Genomic DNA, 12772 nt, shown 5'->3' with positions numbered 1-12772 from the left:
TGACTCAGACAGAAAATCAAACAGCATGCTGTTATGGGAAAGTCAGTTGCTTTTTTTATGATGTGATTTATCTTTATTCCCATCCAATAGACTCTAGAGTCTACTAAAGTAGATGCTTTTGTGAGGAAAACTTTGGCCTTTCAACTGTATTTCTAGTGACTCATTGTCCTCTGTCTACCTTTCTATTCACCAAGTAGATGATTTCTGATGGGGGTTAGGCAAGTATTTATTATTTATAGTAGTACATTTTTATTTTTGAGAGAGTATATTGATTATGTTGGTGATTTATATATTTTGGGCTATTTAATTTTTCTATGAGTTATAATGGAGTAGTTTGAGCTAGAAGGTATGTGAAATCATTTCCAGAAGGCCTACAAAGTAATGTCTTTGACAGTGAAATACATAAGAATCACTAGTGTTGCTAATAATTCAGTACAGACTGGGCATCCTGAGGTGAATAAGGAATATGTGGAGCAGAGCAAATGTTTTGTCAACCTGGCTGCCCCATTAGAGGCCATCTGCAGTCTGTGGAATGTATGACATGACAGCATCTCAGACACAAAGACCAGACTTTATGTTTTGAACATCTAGTACTAAAGGGATGGATACCAACTGTGTGTACAATGCAAAAAAAAACCTTGGTAGAACACATGTAATCAGACAGAGATGGACCCTCAAGAAAGACTCTAGCCAATATAGGGAATAAAATTATGTTGGTCATGTAGTGTGTGAACTTTAGGTGTATTTTTCTTTTCACAGAGACAACTCTACCATGAGTTTCCAACACTCATTATGTCAATTCTAAATGTCAGCAGCCTGACTCCAGCTTCATTCATCCTCAATGGCATCCCTGGTCTGGAAGAGGTTCATTTATGGATTTCTTTCCCACTATTTACCATGTATAGCATTGCCCTTACAGGGAACTTTGGACTTATATATCTTATCTATTCTGAAGAGGTCTTACACAGACCTATGTACATCTTCTTAGCCCTTCTTTCCTTCACAGATGTGCTCATGTGCACAAGCACCGTTCCCAACACTCTCTGCATATTGTGGTTCAATTTCAAGGAGATTGACTTTAAGGCCTGCCTGGCTCAGATGTTCTTTGTGCACACTTTCACAGGAATGGAGTCCGGGGTGCTTATGCTTATGGCCCTGGACCGCTATGTAGCCATCTGTTACCCTCTGCGCTATGCCACTATCCTCACTAATGTGGTCATCGCCAAGGCAGGGATGCTTACTTTTCTTCGGGGCGTGGCTCTCGTCATTCCCTTCATATTCCTCACAAAGCGCTTGCCGTACTGCATGGGCAATGTCATACCCCACACCTACTGTGACCACATGTCTGTTGCTAAAATATCCTGTGGCAATGTTCAGATCAATGCCATCTACGGTTTAATGGTTGCCCTCCTGATTGGGGGCTTTGACATCCTGTGCATCACAGTTTCCTACACCATGATCCTAAGGGCCGTTGTGAGTCTGTCATCGGCAGATGCGCGACAGAAAGCTTTCAGCACCTGCACTGCTCACATATGTGCCATTGTCATCACCTACGTCCCAGCCTTTTTCACCTTCTTTACACACCGCTTTGGGAGGCATACCATCCCTCCCCACATACATATCATTATGGCTAATCTCTATCTACTCATGCCTCCCACCATGAACCCTATTGTGTATGGGGTGAAAACCAAGCAGATACGAGAGAGTGTCATTAGGTTCTTGTTTAAAGGGGGAGAAAATTCTTCTCATAAAATTTAATGGATGCTTCTAAGAAGCCATAGTTCCATTGGTCAGCTTTACCTCAGAGAAAACTTTAAATCCTGTATCTGACTGTAAGAAGTACATCCATGTGGCTCAGATTCTTCTACCTATTTTGAACAAGTGAAATCATGTTCAGGTAAACAGAAAGTATGAACTCAAAATCTCTTCCCTTGAGCTCTCTAAGTTCACTGCTTTCAATCTTCATGAACACGTTTGCTCCTGCGTTATAATTTTCCAAACGTTTCAGTATAGTAATTGTGTCACTAGGGCTGCAGTTGACTGGTTCAGAAATACTGATAACTGTCAATGGATGGCCTATCTTCAGGAATATTTGTGCTTATTTTCTTCGTTTTGCTGTTCTAAAATCAATTGGAGTTTGTTGTTATTTCCTATGTTATCTGATTTCTAATCCTAAATTTCTGAGCTATGTATTTCCTTGGTAATTCATGCACATGCTAACTGAAAGAACTTTAAAGAGATGTGAATGATGGAATACTTATATTCTGTAGGGATAGTTGTGTCAGTATTCGTCAGTATCAAAGAAATTGAGTAAATAGTATGGGATTAGTCAAATATAATAATAAATGAAAGAAAAATATGTTTTCATTTGCATGAAATTCAGAAGCATGCAAACTAACCTATGTTGTTAGACATTAGAATATTTTTTTGCTTTCTAAAGTATGACACTAAGTAAAGAAGGGTGTGACTGAGATATTTTTAATATGATGACAGGTGGATAATTATATTCTTTTATTTAAGATGTGAACTTTTTCTTCATGCCATCTAATTTTTGCTTTTGATAACATCAACTGAGCAATACTCCAACTATCTAATCTTTGAAAGATTTCTTTTTAACCTCTCATGCTAGCTATGCATGGTTTACAAATTATATATATATATATATATATATATACATATATATATATTTCTTTCCTTTCAGAAGAGTGTGAAAATTAGTATATATTATATTTAAATATTTGTACAAATTATAACAAAAAATTGTAGGCAAGATTACAGGGAAAATATCCCTCTGTTCAAATTCTCCTTCATTTAATTTTTACCCAGCATGTTCTTTTAAAGAGGTTGTGTTCTCATGTATGTGTTTACTTTGTTTTTCTGATGATTCTTCTCCAAGGTATTTGAATTTTAAATAGATTATTAATCAGTCAATGGGAATTTAACCCAATCATTACACTTGTACCTACTCTACTCTCTAGACAATCTATGTGTGTATATATAGAGAATCTCTAGATTGTCTATATATGTACTCTCTGGTACACATGTGTTGTGTACCAACAGATGTGTTGTATACACATTATGTGTGAGCAGATCACTGTTACCCCAACATCACTGTCAAAAGTCCATATCTTTGGCTTTTCTGATCTTGAGAAAGTTTTGTTTGCCATGATTCTGGGACTCGAATTCGTTCACATTTTCAGTGGGTTAATAACTAAAAACTAAAAATTCTTGAATTGGTATCATCATATGAATATTAATGAGTGTGGAGGATGAACACTGATCACTTTATAACCATTGCAAGGTTTTTCTTCCTTTGTTATTGGTACAGCCACATTACCCTATCTTTTCTGTAGTATGTTTCCAAGATCCACATTTTTCAGAGATGTTTGAGAATATATTTTACTAGTTAAACAGTGGAGACATTTTTATGGAATTGGATCAAGGAGACAATTTAAAATATTAAGAAATTACATCATGTATAAGAAAAAGTGATAGTTAAAAATCCCCAGGGGAAGATAATAGTGCAAATGTAGTGTAGAAAGGAAAAAAGAAAGCCACAGCAATAAAAACTCAAAGCAAGCCTGTCCCAAGGTGCACACCCATAATCAACTGCTCAGTATACTGAAGTAAGAGAATCATGAGATCTAAGCCATCCTAAACACTCAGTGAGAGCTGGCTTAAAGATCAGACAAAAAGAATAATTCAAAACATGTATCAATACTGTGTCTAGGGAGAAAGTATCTGCCTTTAAGAGTTGTCCTTAAGAGAAGCAAGAGAAGATCTGTGTAACAAGAGAAAATCTATGTAAAATATCATAAAATCTTTTCTTTTTTCAATACAAATTTAGATTTGAATGATAAATAACAGCTGACATATTTGTAATGTCATAATTCATATGTAGTTAAATGATCAAATAGGATTGGTGACATTATTTGTCACCTCGCATGTCATTTATTTCTCAAAATAGTGCTCAAAATCCTACCATCTCCCAACTCTTTAGTAGAACTACAGATACTATTCTTGTACAGATGGAAATGTATGTTTGTTAACTTTCTGCTCAAAATGCCCCTGTTTCTGGTAAACGTTATTCTGGTCTCAAACATCTATTAGCTCAACTTTTTAGATTCCACATTTAGTTGAAATTACACAATACTTGTCTTTTTTCTCACTGGTATACTTCATACAGGACATATTTTCCAAGACCATTTCTGTTGTCACAGCAAGCCATTCCTTGGTAGTGGATAAATCACATTCATTGCATGTATACATTATATTTTACTGATTCATTTGCCAATTGATGAACGACTAGATTGGTTCAATTTCTCTCCAGGGTGTGTCATATGTTAGGATGGTATGTTTTATTTTCACTATTAAACTTTTAATAAAGTCCTAAATTCTTCTTTTTCAGTTTATTCCAATAAAAACAAAAATGCTGAGGGCAGAAGATGCTCTAGGCATGTCTGAATAGTGTTTTTAAAGTCAGTTCCCTTCACTCACAATGAAAAATAAAAAAAATATTCTTTAAATTCGCCCTGGAGTATGCTTGGAGTTCTGGGCAAGGGGGAAATTAAGATATTATAAAGGGAACATTGTAGATATGGAAGAATCTTCAAAGAAATAACATTCTATCTTCCCCTAGGGAAAATTAACACACAAGAAACCAAACATTAGATCATATGAAGAGATGAATTGGTTCACTTTTTGTTAGTCCACAAATCTTATAAACTGCCTTATTAGAGGATATTGTTTAATGAAACAGATGCACAAACACAAGAAAATTTGAACTTCATTACGCTTAATCATGAATAGAATTGGGATAGTAAATTAAACATTCATTTTCATAGCACGGACATTTTTTAGTTTTGAAACTAAAACATAATTATATTCGTTTGTGCTTTCTCCTTTTTCATTTTTTCATCTGTACAATGTTTATTTTCTTTTTTTATATCTGTACAATGTTTATTTTCTTTTTTTATTAACTTGAGTATTTCTTATATACATTTCAAGTGTTATTCCCTTTCCCGGTTTCTGGGCAAATATCCCCCTCCCCCCTCCCCTTCCTTATGGGTATTCCCCTCCCAACCCTCCCCTCATTGCCACCCTCCCCCTAACAGTCTAGTTCACTGGGGGTTCAGTCTTAGCAGGACCCAGGGCTTCCCCTTCCACTGGTGCTCTTACTAGGATATTCATTGCTACCTATGAGGTCAGACTACAGGGTCAGTCCATGTATAGTCTTTAGGGAGTGGCTTAGTCCCTGGAAGCTCTGGTTGCTTGGCATTGTTGTACATATGGGGTCTCAAGCCCCTTCAAGCTCTTCCAGTTCTTTCTCTGATTCCTTCAACGGGGGTTCTATTCTCAGTTCAGTGGTTTGCTGCTGGCATTCGCCTCTGTATTTGCTGTATTCTGGCTGTGTCTCTCAGGAGCGATCTACATCTGGATCCTGTCGGTCTGCACTTCTTTGCTTCATCCATCTTGTCTAATTGGGTGGCTGTATATGTATGGGCCACATGTGGGGCAGGCTCTGAATGGGTGTTACTTCAGTCTCTGTTTTAATCTTTGCCTCTCTCTTCCCTGCCAAGGGTATTCTTGTTCCCCTTTTAAAGAAGGCGTGAAACATTCACATTTTGATCATCTGTCTTGAGTTTGATTTGTTCTAGGCATCTAGGGTAATTCAAGCATTTGGGCTAATAGCCACTTATCAATGAGTGCATACCATGTATGTCTTTCTGTGATTGGGTTAGCTCACTCAGAATGATATTTTCCAGTTCCAACCATTTGCCTACGAATTTCATAAAGTCGTTGTTTTTGATAGCTGAGTAATATTCCATTGTGTAGATGTACCACATTTTCTGTATCCATTCCTCTGTTGAAGGGCATCTGGGTCCTTTCCAGCTTCTGGCTATTATAAATAAGGCTGCGATGAACATAGTGGAGCACGTGTCTTTTTTATATGTTGGGGCCTCTTTTGGGTATATGCCCAAGAGAGGTATAGCTGGATCCTCAGGCAGTTCAATGTCCAATTTTCTGAGGAGCCTCCAGACTGATTTCCAGAATGGTTGTACCAGTCTGCAATCCCACCAACAATGGAGGAGTGTTCCTCTTTCTCCGCATCCTCGCCAGCATCTGCTGTCACCTGAGTTTTTGATCTTAGCCATTCTCACTGGTGTGAGGTGAAATCTCAGGGTTGTTTTGATTTGCATTTCCCTTATGACTAAAGATGTTGAACATTTCTTTAGGTGTTTCTCAGCCATTCGGCATTCCTCAGCTGTGAATTCTTTGTTTAGCTCTGAACCCCATTTTTTAATAGGGTTATAGTCTCCCTGCGGTCTAACTTCTTGAGTTCTTTGTATATTTTGGATATAAGGCCTCTATCTGTTGTAGAATTGGTAAAGATCTTTTCCCAATCTGTTGGTTGCCATTTTGTCCTAACCACAGTGTCCTTTGCCTTACAGAAACTTTGCAGTTTTATGAGATCCCATTTGTTGATTCTTGATCTTAGAGCATAAGCCATTGGTGTTTTGTTCAGGAAATTTTCTCCAGTGCCCATGTGTTCCAGATGCTTCCCCAGTTTTTCTTCTATTAGTTTGAGTGTATCTGGTTTGATGTGGAGGTCCTTGATCCACTTGGACTTAAGCTTTGTACAGGGTGATAAGCATGGATCGATCTGCATTCTTCTACATATTGACCTCCAGTTTAACCAGCACCATTTGCTGAAAATGCTATCTTTTTTCCATTGGATGGTTTTGGCTCCTTTGTCAAAAATCAAGTGACCATAGGTGTGTGGGTTCATTTCTGGGTCTTCAATTCTATTCCATTGGTCTATCTGTCTGTCCCTGTACCAATACCATGCAGTTTTTATCACTATTGCTCTGTAATACTGCTTGAGTTCAGGGATAGTGATTCCCCCTTAAGTCCTTTTATTGTTGAGGATAGTTTTAGCTATCCTGGGTTTTTTGTTATTCCAGATGAATTTGCAAATTATTCTGTCTAACTATTTGAAGAATTGGATTGGTATTTTGATGGGGATTGCATTGAATCTGTAGATAGCTTTTGGTAAAATGGCCATTTTTACTATATTAATCCTGCCAATTCATGAGCATGGGAGATCTTTCCATCTTCTGATGTCTTCTTCAATTTCTTTCTTCAGTGTCTTGAAGTTCTTATTGTACAGATCTTTTACTTGCTTGGTTAAAGTCACTCCGAGGTACTTTATATTATTTGGGTCTATTATGAAGGATGTCGTTTCCCTAATTTCTTTCTCGGCTTGTTTCTCTTTTGTGTAGAGGAAGGCTACTGATTTATTTGAGTTAATTTTATACCCAGCTACTTTGCTGAAGTTGTTTATCAGCTTTAGTAGTTCTCTGGTGGAACTTTTGGGATCACTTAAATATACTACCATATCATCTGCAAATAGTGATATTTTGACTTCTTCTTTTCCGATATGTATCCCCTTGACCTCCTTTTGTTGTCTGATTGCTCTGGCTAGAACTTCAAGAACTATATTGAATAAGTAGGGAGAGAGTGGGCAGCCTTGTCTAGTCCCTGATTTTAGTGGGATTGCTTCAAGTTTCTCTCCATTTAGTTTAATGTTAGCAACTGGTTTGCTGTATATGGCTTTTACTATGTTTAGGTATGGGCCTTGAATTCCTACTCTTTCCAGGACTTTTATCATGAAGGGGTGTTGAATTTTGTCAAATGCTTTCTCAGCATCTAATGAAATGATCATGTGGTTTTGTTCTTTCAGTTTGTTTATATAATGGATCACGTTGATGGTTTTCCGTATATTAAACCATCCCTGCATGCCTGGGATGAAGCCTACTTGATCATGGTGGATGATTGTTTTGATGTGCTCTTGGATTCGGTTTGCCAGAATTTTATTGAGTATTTCTGCGTCGATATTCATAAGGGAAATTGGTCTGAAGTTCTCTTTCTTTGTTGGGTCTTTGTGTGTTTTAGGTACAAGAGTAATTGTGGCTTCATAGAAGGAATTCGGTAGTGCTCCATCTGTTTCAATTTTGTGGAATATTTTGGATAATATTGGTATGAGGTCTTCTATTAATGTCTGATAGAATTCTGCACTAAACCCGTCTGGACCTGGGCTATTTTTGGTTGGGAGATCTTTAATGACTGCTTCTATTTCCTTAGGAGTTATGGGGTTGTTTAACTGGTTTATCTGTTCCTGATTTAACTTCGGTACCTGGTATCTGTCTAGGAAATTGTCCATTTCCTGCAGATTTTCAAGTTTTGTTGAATATAGGCTTTTATAGTAAGATCTGATGATTTTTTGAATTTCCTCTGAATCTGTAGTTATGTCTCCCTTTTCATTTCTGATTTTGTTAATTTGGACACACTCTCTGTGTCCTCTCGTTACTCTGGCTAAGGGTTTATCTATTTTGTTGATTTTTTCAAAGAACCAACTTTTGGTTCTGTTGATTCTTCCTATGGTCCTTTTTGTTTCTACTTGGCTGATTTCAGTTCTGAGTTTGATTATTTCCTGCTTTCTACTCCTCCTGGGTGTATTTGCTTCTTTTTGTGCTAGAGCTTTTAGGTGTGCTGTCAAGCTGCTGACATATGCTCTTTCCTGTTTCTTTCTGCAGGCACTCAGCGCTATGAATTTTCCACTTAGCACAGCTTTCATTGTGTTCCATAAGTTTGGGTATGTTGTACCTTCATTTTCATTAAATTCTAAAAAGTCTTTAATTTCTTCCTTGACCAGTTTATCATTGAGTAGAGCATTGTTCAATTTCCACGTATATGTGGGCATTCTTCCCTTATTGTTATTGAAGACCAGTTTTAGGCCGTGGTGGTCCGATAGCACGCATGGGATTATTTCTATCTTTCTGTACCTGTTGAGGCCCGTTTTTTGACCAATTATATGGTCAATTTTGGAGAAAGTACCATGAGGAGCTGAGAAGAAGGTATATCCTTTTGCTTTAGGGTAGAATGTTCTATAAATATCCGTTAAGTCCATTTGGCTCATGACTTCTCTTAGTCTGTCTACGTCTCTGTTTAATTTCTGTTTCCATGATCTGTCCAGATCACAGAGAGTGGGCTGTTGAAATCTCCTACTATTATTGTGTGAGGTGCAATGTGTGCTTTGAACGTTACTAAGGTTTCTTTTACGTATGTAGGTGCCCTTGTATTTGGGGCATAGATATTTAGGATTGAGAGTTCATCTTGGTGGATTTTTCCTTTGATGAATATGAAGTGTCGTTCCTTACCTTTTTTGATGACTTTTAGTTGAAAATTGATTTTATCTGATATTAGAATGGCTACTCCAGCTTGCTTCTTCTGACCATTTGCTTGGAAAGTTGTTTTCCAGCCTTTCACTCTGAGGTAGTGTCTGTCTTTGTCTCTGAGGTGTGTTTCCTGTGGGCAGCAGAATGCAGGGTCCTCGTTGCGTATCCAGTTTGTTAATCTATGTCTTTTTATTGGGGAGTTGAGGCCATTGATGTTGAGAGATATTAAGGAATAGTGATTATTGCATCCTCTTATATTCATATTTGGATGTGAGGTTATATTTGTGTGCTTTCATTCTCTGTTTTGTTGCCAAGACGATTAGTTTCTTGCTTATTCTAGGGTATAGCTTGCCTCCTTATGTTGGGCATTACCATTTATTATCCTTTGTAGTGCTGGATTTGTAGAAAGATATTGTGTAAATTTGGTTTTGTCATGGAATATCTTGATTTCTCCATCTATGTTAATTGAGAGTTTTGCAGGATACAGTAACCTGGGCTGGCATTTGTGTTCTCTTAGGGTCTGTATGACATCTGTCCAGGATCTTCTGGCCTTCATAGTTTCTGGCGAAAAGTCTGGTGTGATTCTGATAGGTCTGCCTTTATATGTTACTTGACCTTTTTCCTTTACTGCTTTTAATATTCTTTCTTTATTTTGTGCGTTTGGTGTTTTGACTATTATGTGACGGGAGGTGTTTCTTTTCTGGTCCAATCTATTTGGAGTTCTGTAGGCTTCTTGTATGCCTATGGGTATCTCTTTTTTTAGGTTAGGGAAGTTTTCTTCTATGATTTTGTTGAAGATATTTACTGGTCCTTTGAGCTGGGAGTCTTCACTCTCTTCTATACCTATTATCCTTAGGTTTGATCTTCTCATTGAGTCCTGGATTTCCTGTATGTTTTGGACCAGTAGCTTTTTCCGCTTTACATTACTTTGACAGTTGAGTCAATGATTTCTATGGAATCTTCTGCTCCTGAGATTCTCTCTTCCATCTCTTGTATTCTTTTGGTGAAGCTTGTATCTACAGCTCCTTGTCTCCTCTTTTGGTTTTCTATATCCAGGGTTGTTTCCATGTGTTCTTTCTTGATTGCTTCTATTTCCATTTTTAATTCCTTCAACTGTTTGATTGTGTTTTCCTGGAATTCTTTCAGGGATTTTTGTGACTCCTCTCTATGGGCTTCTACTTGTTTATTTATGATTTCCTGGAAATCTTTCAGGGATTTTTGTGACTCCTCTCTATGGGCTTCTACTTGTTTAATTATGTTTTCCTGGAATTCTTTCAGGCATTTTTGTGATTCCTCTCTGTAGGCTTCTACTTGTTCTCTAAGGGAGTTCTTCACATCTTTCTTGAAGTCCTCCAGCATCATGATCAAATATGATTTTGAAACTAGATCTTGCTTTTCTGGTGTGTTTGGATATTACATGTTTGTTTTGGTGGGAGAATTGGGCTCCGATGGTGCCATGTAGTCTTGGTTTCTGTTGCTTGGGTTCCTGCGCTTGCCTTTCGCCATCAGATTATCTCTAGTGTTACTTTGTTCTGCTATTTCTGACAGTGGCTAGACTGCCCTATAAGCCTGTGTGTCAGGAGTGCTGTAGACCTGTTTTCCTGTTTTCTTTCAGCCTGTTATGGCGACAGAGTGTTCTGCTTTCGGGCGTGTAGTTTTTCCTCTCTACAGGTCTTCAGCTGTTCCTGTGGGCCTGTGTCTTGAGTTCACCAGACAGGTCACTTGCAGCAGAAAAGTTGGTCTTACCTGTGGTCCCGAGGCTCAAGTTCGCTAGCAGGGTGCTGCCCAAGAGCTCTCCTCGGGGTCAGCAACCAGGAAGATCTGTGCCACATTTTCCGGGAGCTTCAGTGCACCAGGATTCCAGATGGCGTTTGGTGTTTTCCTCTGGAGTCCGAGATGTGTGTGCAGACTGCAGTCTCTTCTGGTTTCCCCGGCGTGTCTGCCTCTCTGAGCGTTTAGCTCTCCCTCCCACGGGATTTGGGTGCAGAGAACTGTTTATCCAGTCTGTTTCCTTCAGGTTCCTGCGGTGTCTCAGACGCAGCGGTCCTGCGGCTCCTGGGCCGTCCCCCACGGGAACCCAGAGGCCTTATACAGTTTCCTCTTGGGCCAGGGATGTGGGCAGGGGTGGGCTGTGTTGGTCTCTTCCGCTCTGCAGCCTCAGGAGTGCCCACCTGGCCAGGCGGTGGGGTCTCTCTCCCATGGTTTCTGGGAGCAGAGAGCTGCTGCGGGCCGGGATCCGCGGGTGTGGGACTCCCGGTAAACACAGGAGGTGCCCGGTCCTAGAGGAATTCTGCCTCTGTGTGTCCCGAGATCACCAGGCAGGTCTCTTGCACCAGAAAAGTTGGTCTTACCTGTGGTCCCGAGGCTCAAGTTTGCTCCCGGGGTGCTGCCCAAGAGCTCTCCACGGAGTCAGCAACCAGGAAGCCCTTCTCCTTTTTCTGTAACCCTTCCCAAGTACCCTCCACAAGATAATGGACTTTTTGCTTTAATGTTAATTATGTTTTTCTGTCTGTTTGTGGGTTTGTGTGTGTGTGTGTGTGTGCGTGTGTGTGTGTGTGTGTGTGTGTGTGTGTGTGTGTGTGTGTGTGTGTGTTACTAAATATATAAATACAACCATCTGTCCATATATTACTTGCATGTATATAATCTCAGCAGGGAATTCATTGGCCACTGCAAACTCCAAATAGGTTAGATCAGAAAAGAAATTCCTCTTGTCACTAACAAAGAATATTAATAGCAGTAAGGGAAAAAGGGCAAGTAACATATAGAGTCAGACCTATCAGAATTTCACAAGACTTTTCAACAGAGACTATGAAAGTTCAAAGATCCTGGAGAGATGTCATACAGACTCTAAGATAACAAAAATGCCAGCCCAAGCTACGATATCCAGCCAAACTCACAACTACCATAGATGGAGAAACCAAGATATTCCATGACAAACCAAATTTACAGAATATATTTCCACAAATCCAGCCTTACAAAAATATAATTGGAAAACTCCAACAGAAGAAGGGAAATGCTTTGTGGCTATTTTTAGTCTGTCCCTCTGAAGACTTTCCCTAGTGTTTCTTAGGGATTAGATTGCATCTTAGGTCATTTTGTATGCCACATAAAATATAACAATATTAATTGTGATAAATAGGTAACAATTTGTTTTTATCCATTTATTTATGCATTTTCAATGTATTTCTTCAATAATTGGTAGCTTTCACTAAGCACTTTAAAATTTTTGTTTGACTAAGTTCCTATGGTATGTTTGGAATCCAGTGTAAATAAACTGTCTTCTTGATTTTGTGCAAATCTTCGATTGGACAGATAATGACATCAAACACTACAGTGTTTTGTTTGTTAATTTTGTGACCTACAACTCGACGAAATTCATTACCAATATTGACAGTCCTTAAATGCTAGATATTCTATTATATGACTGTGCCACCAAACAACAAAGGTTCTTTAGGTTTTCTTGTTCCATTTGAATTTTTTTTATATCATTCCCTTTTATTTAGGTATTTTGGTTTATTTATTCATTTTTA

At 38.6% G+C, this 12772-nt stretch overlaps 1 protein-coding gene across 1 annotated transcript; it reads left to right on the top strand.

Moving 5' to 3' along the window:
• Positions 1-792: 792 nt before the first annotated feature.
• Positions 793-1758, top strand: Or52n1 (olfactory receptor family 52 subfamily N member 1). Its single transcript, NM_001000175.1, has one exon. The coding sequence runs from the start codon at positions 793-795 to the stop codon at positions 1756-1758; it is 966 nt and encodes a 321-aa protein (NP_001000175.1).
• Positions 1759-12772: the final 11014 nt, after the last annotated feature.

This window comes from Rattus norvegicus, chromosome 1 (genome assembly GCF_021556685.1).
Source record: "Rattus norvegicus strain SHRSP/BbbUtx chromosome 1, alternate assembly SHRSP_T2T, whole genome shotgun sequence".
NCBI lineage: Eukaryota > Metazoa > Chordata > Mammalia > Rodentia > Muridae > Rattus > Rattus norvegicus.
The sequence above is the reverse complement of the archived record's forward strand: the minus strand, read 5'-3'. Positions and strand labels throughout refer to the sequence as shown.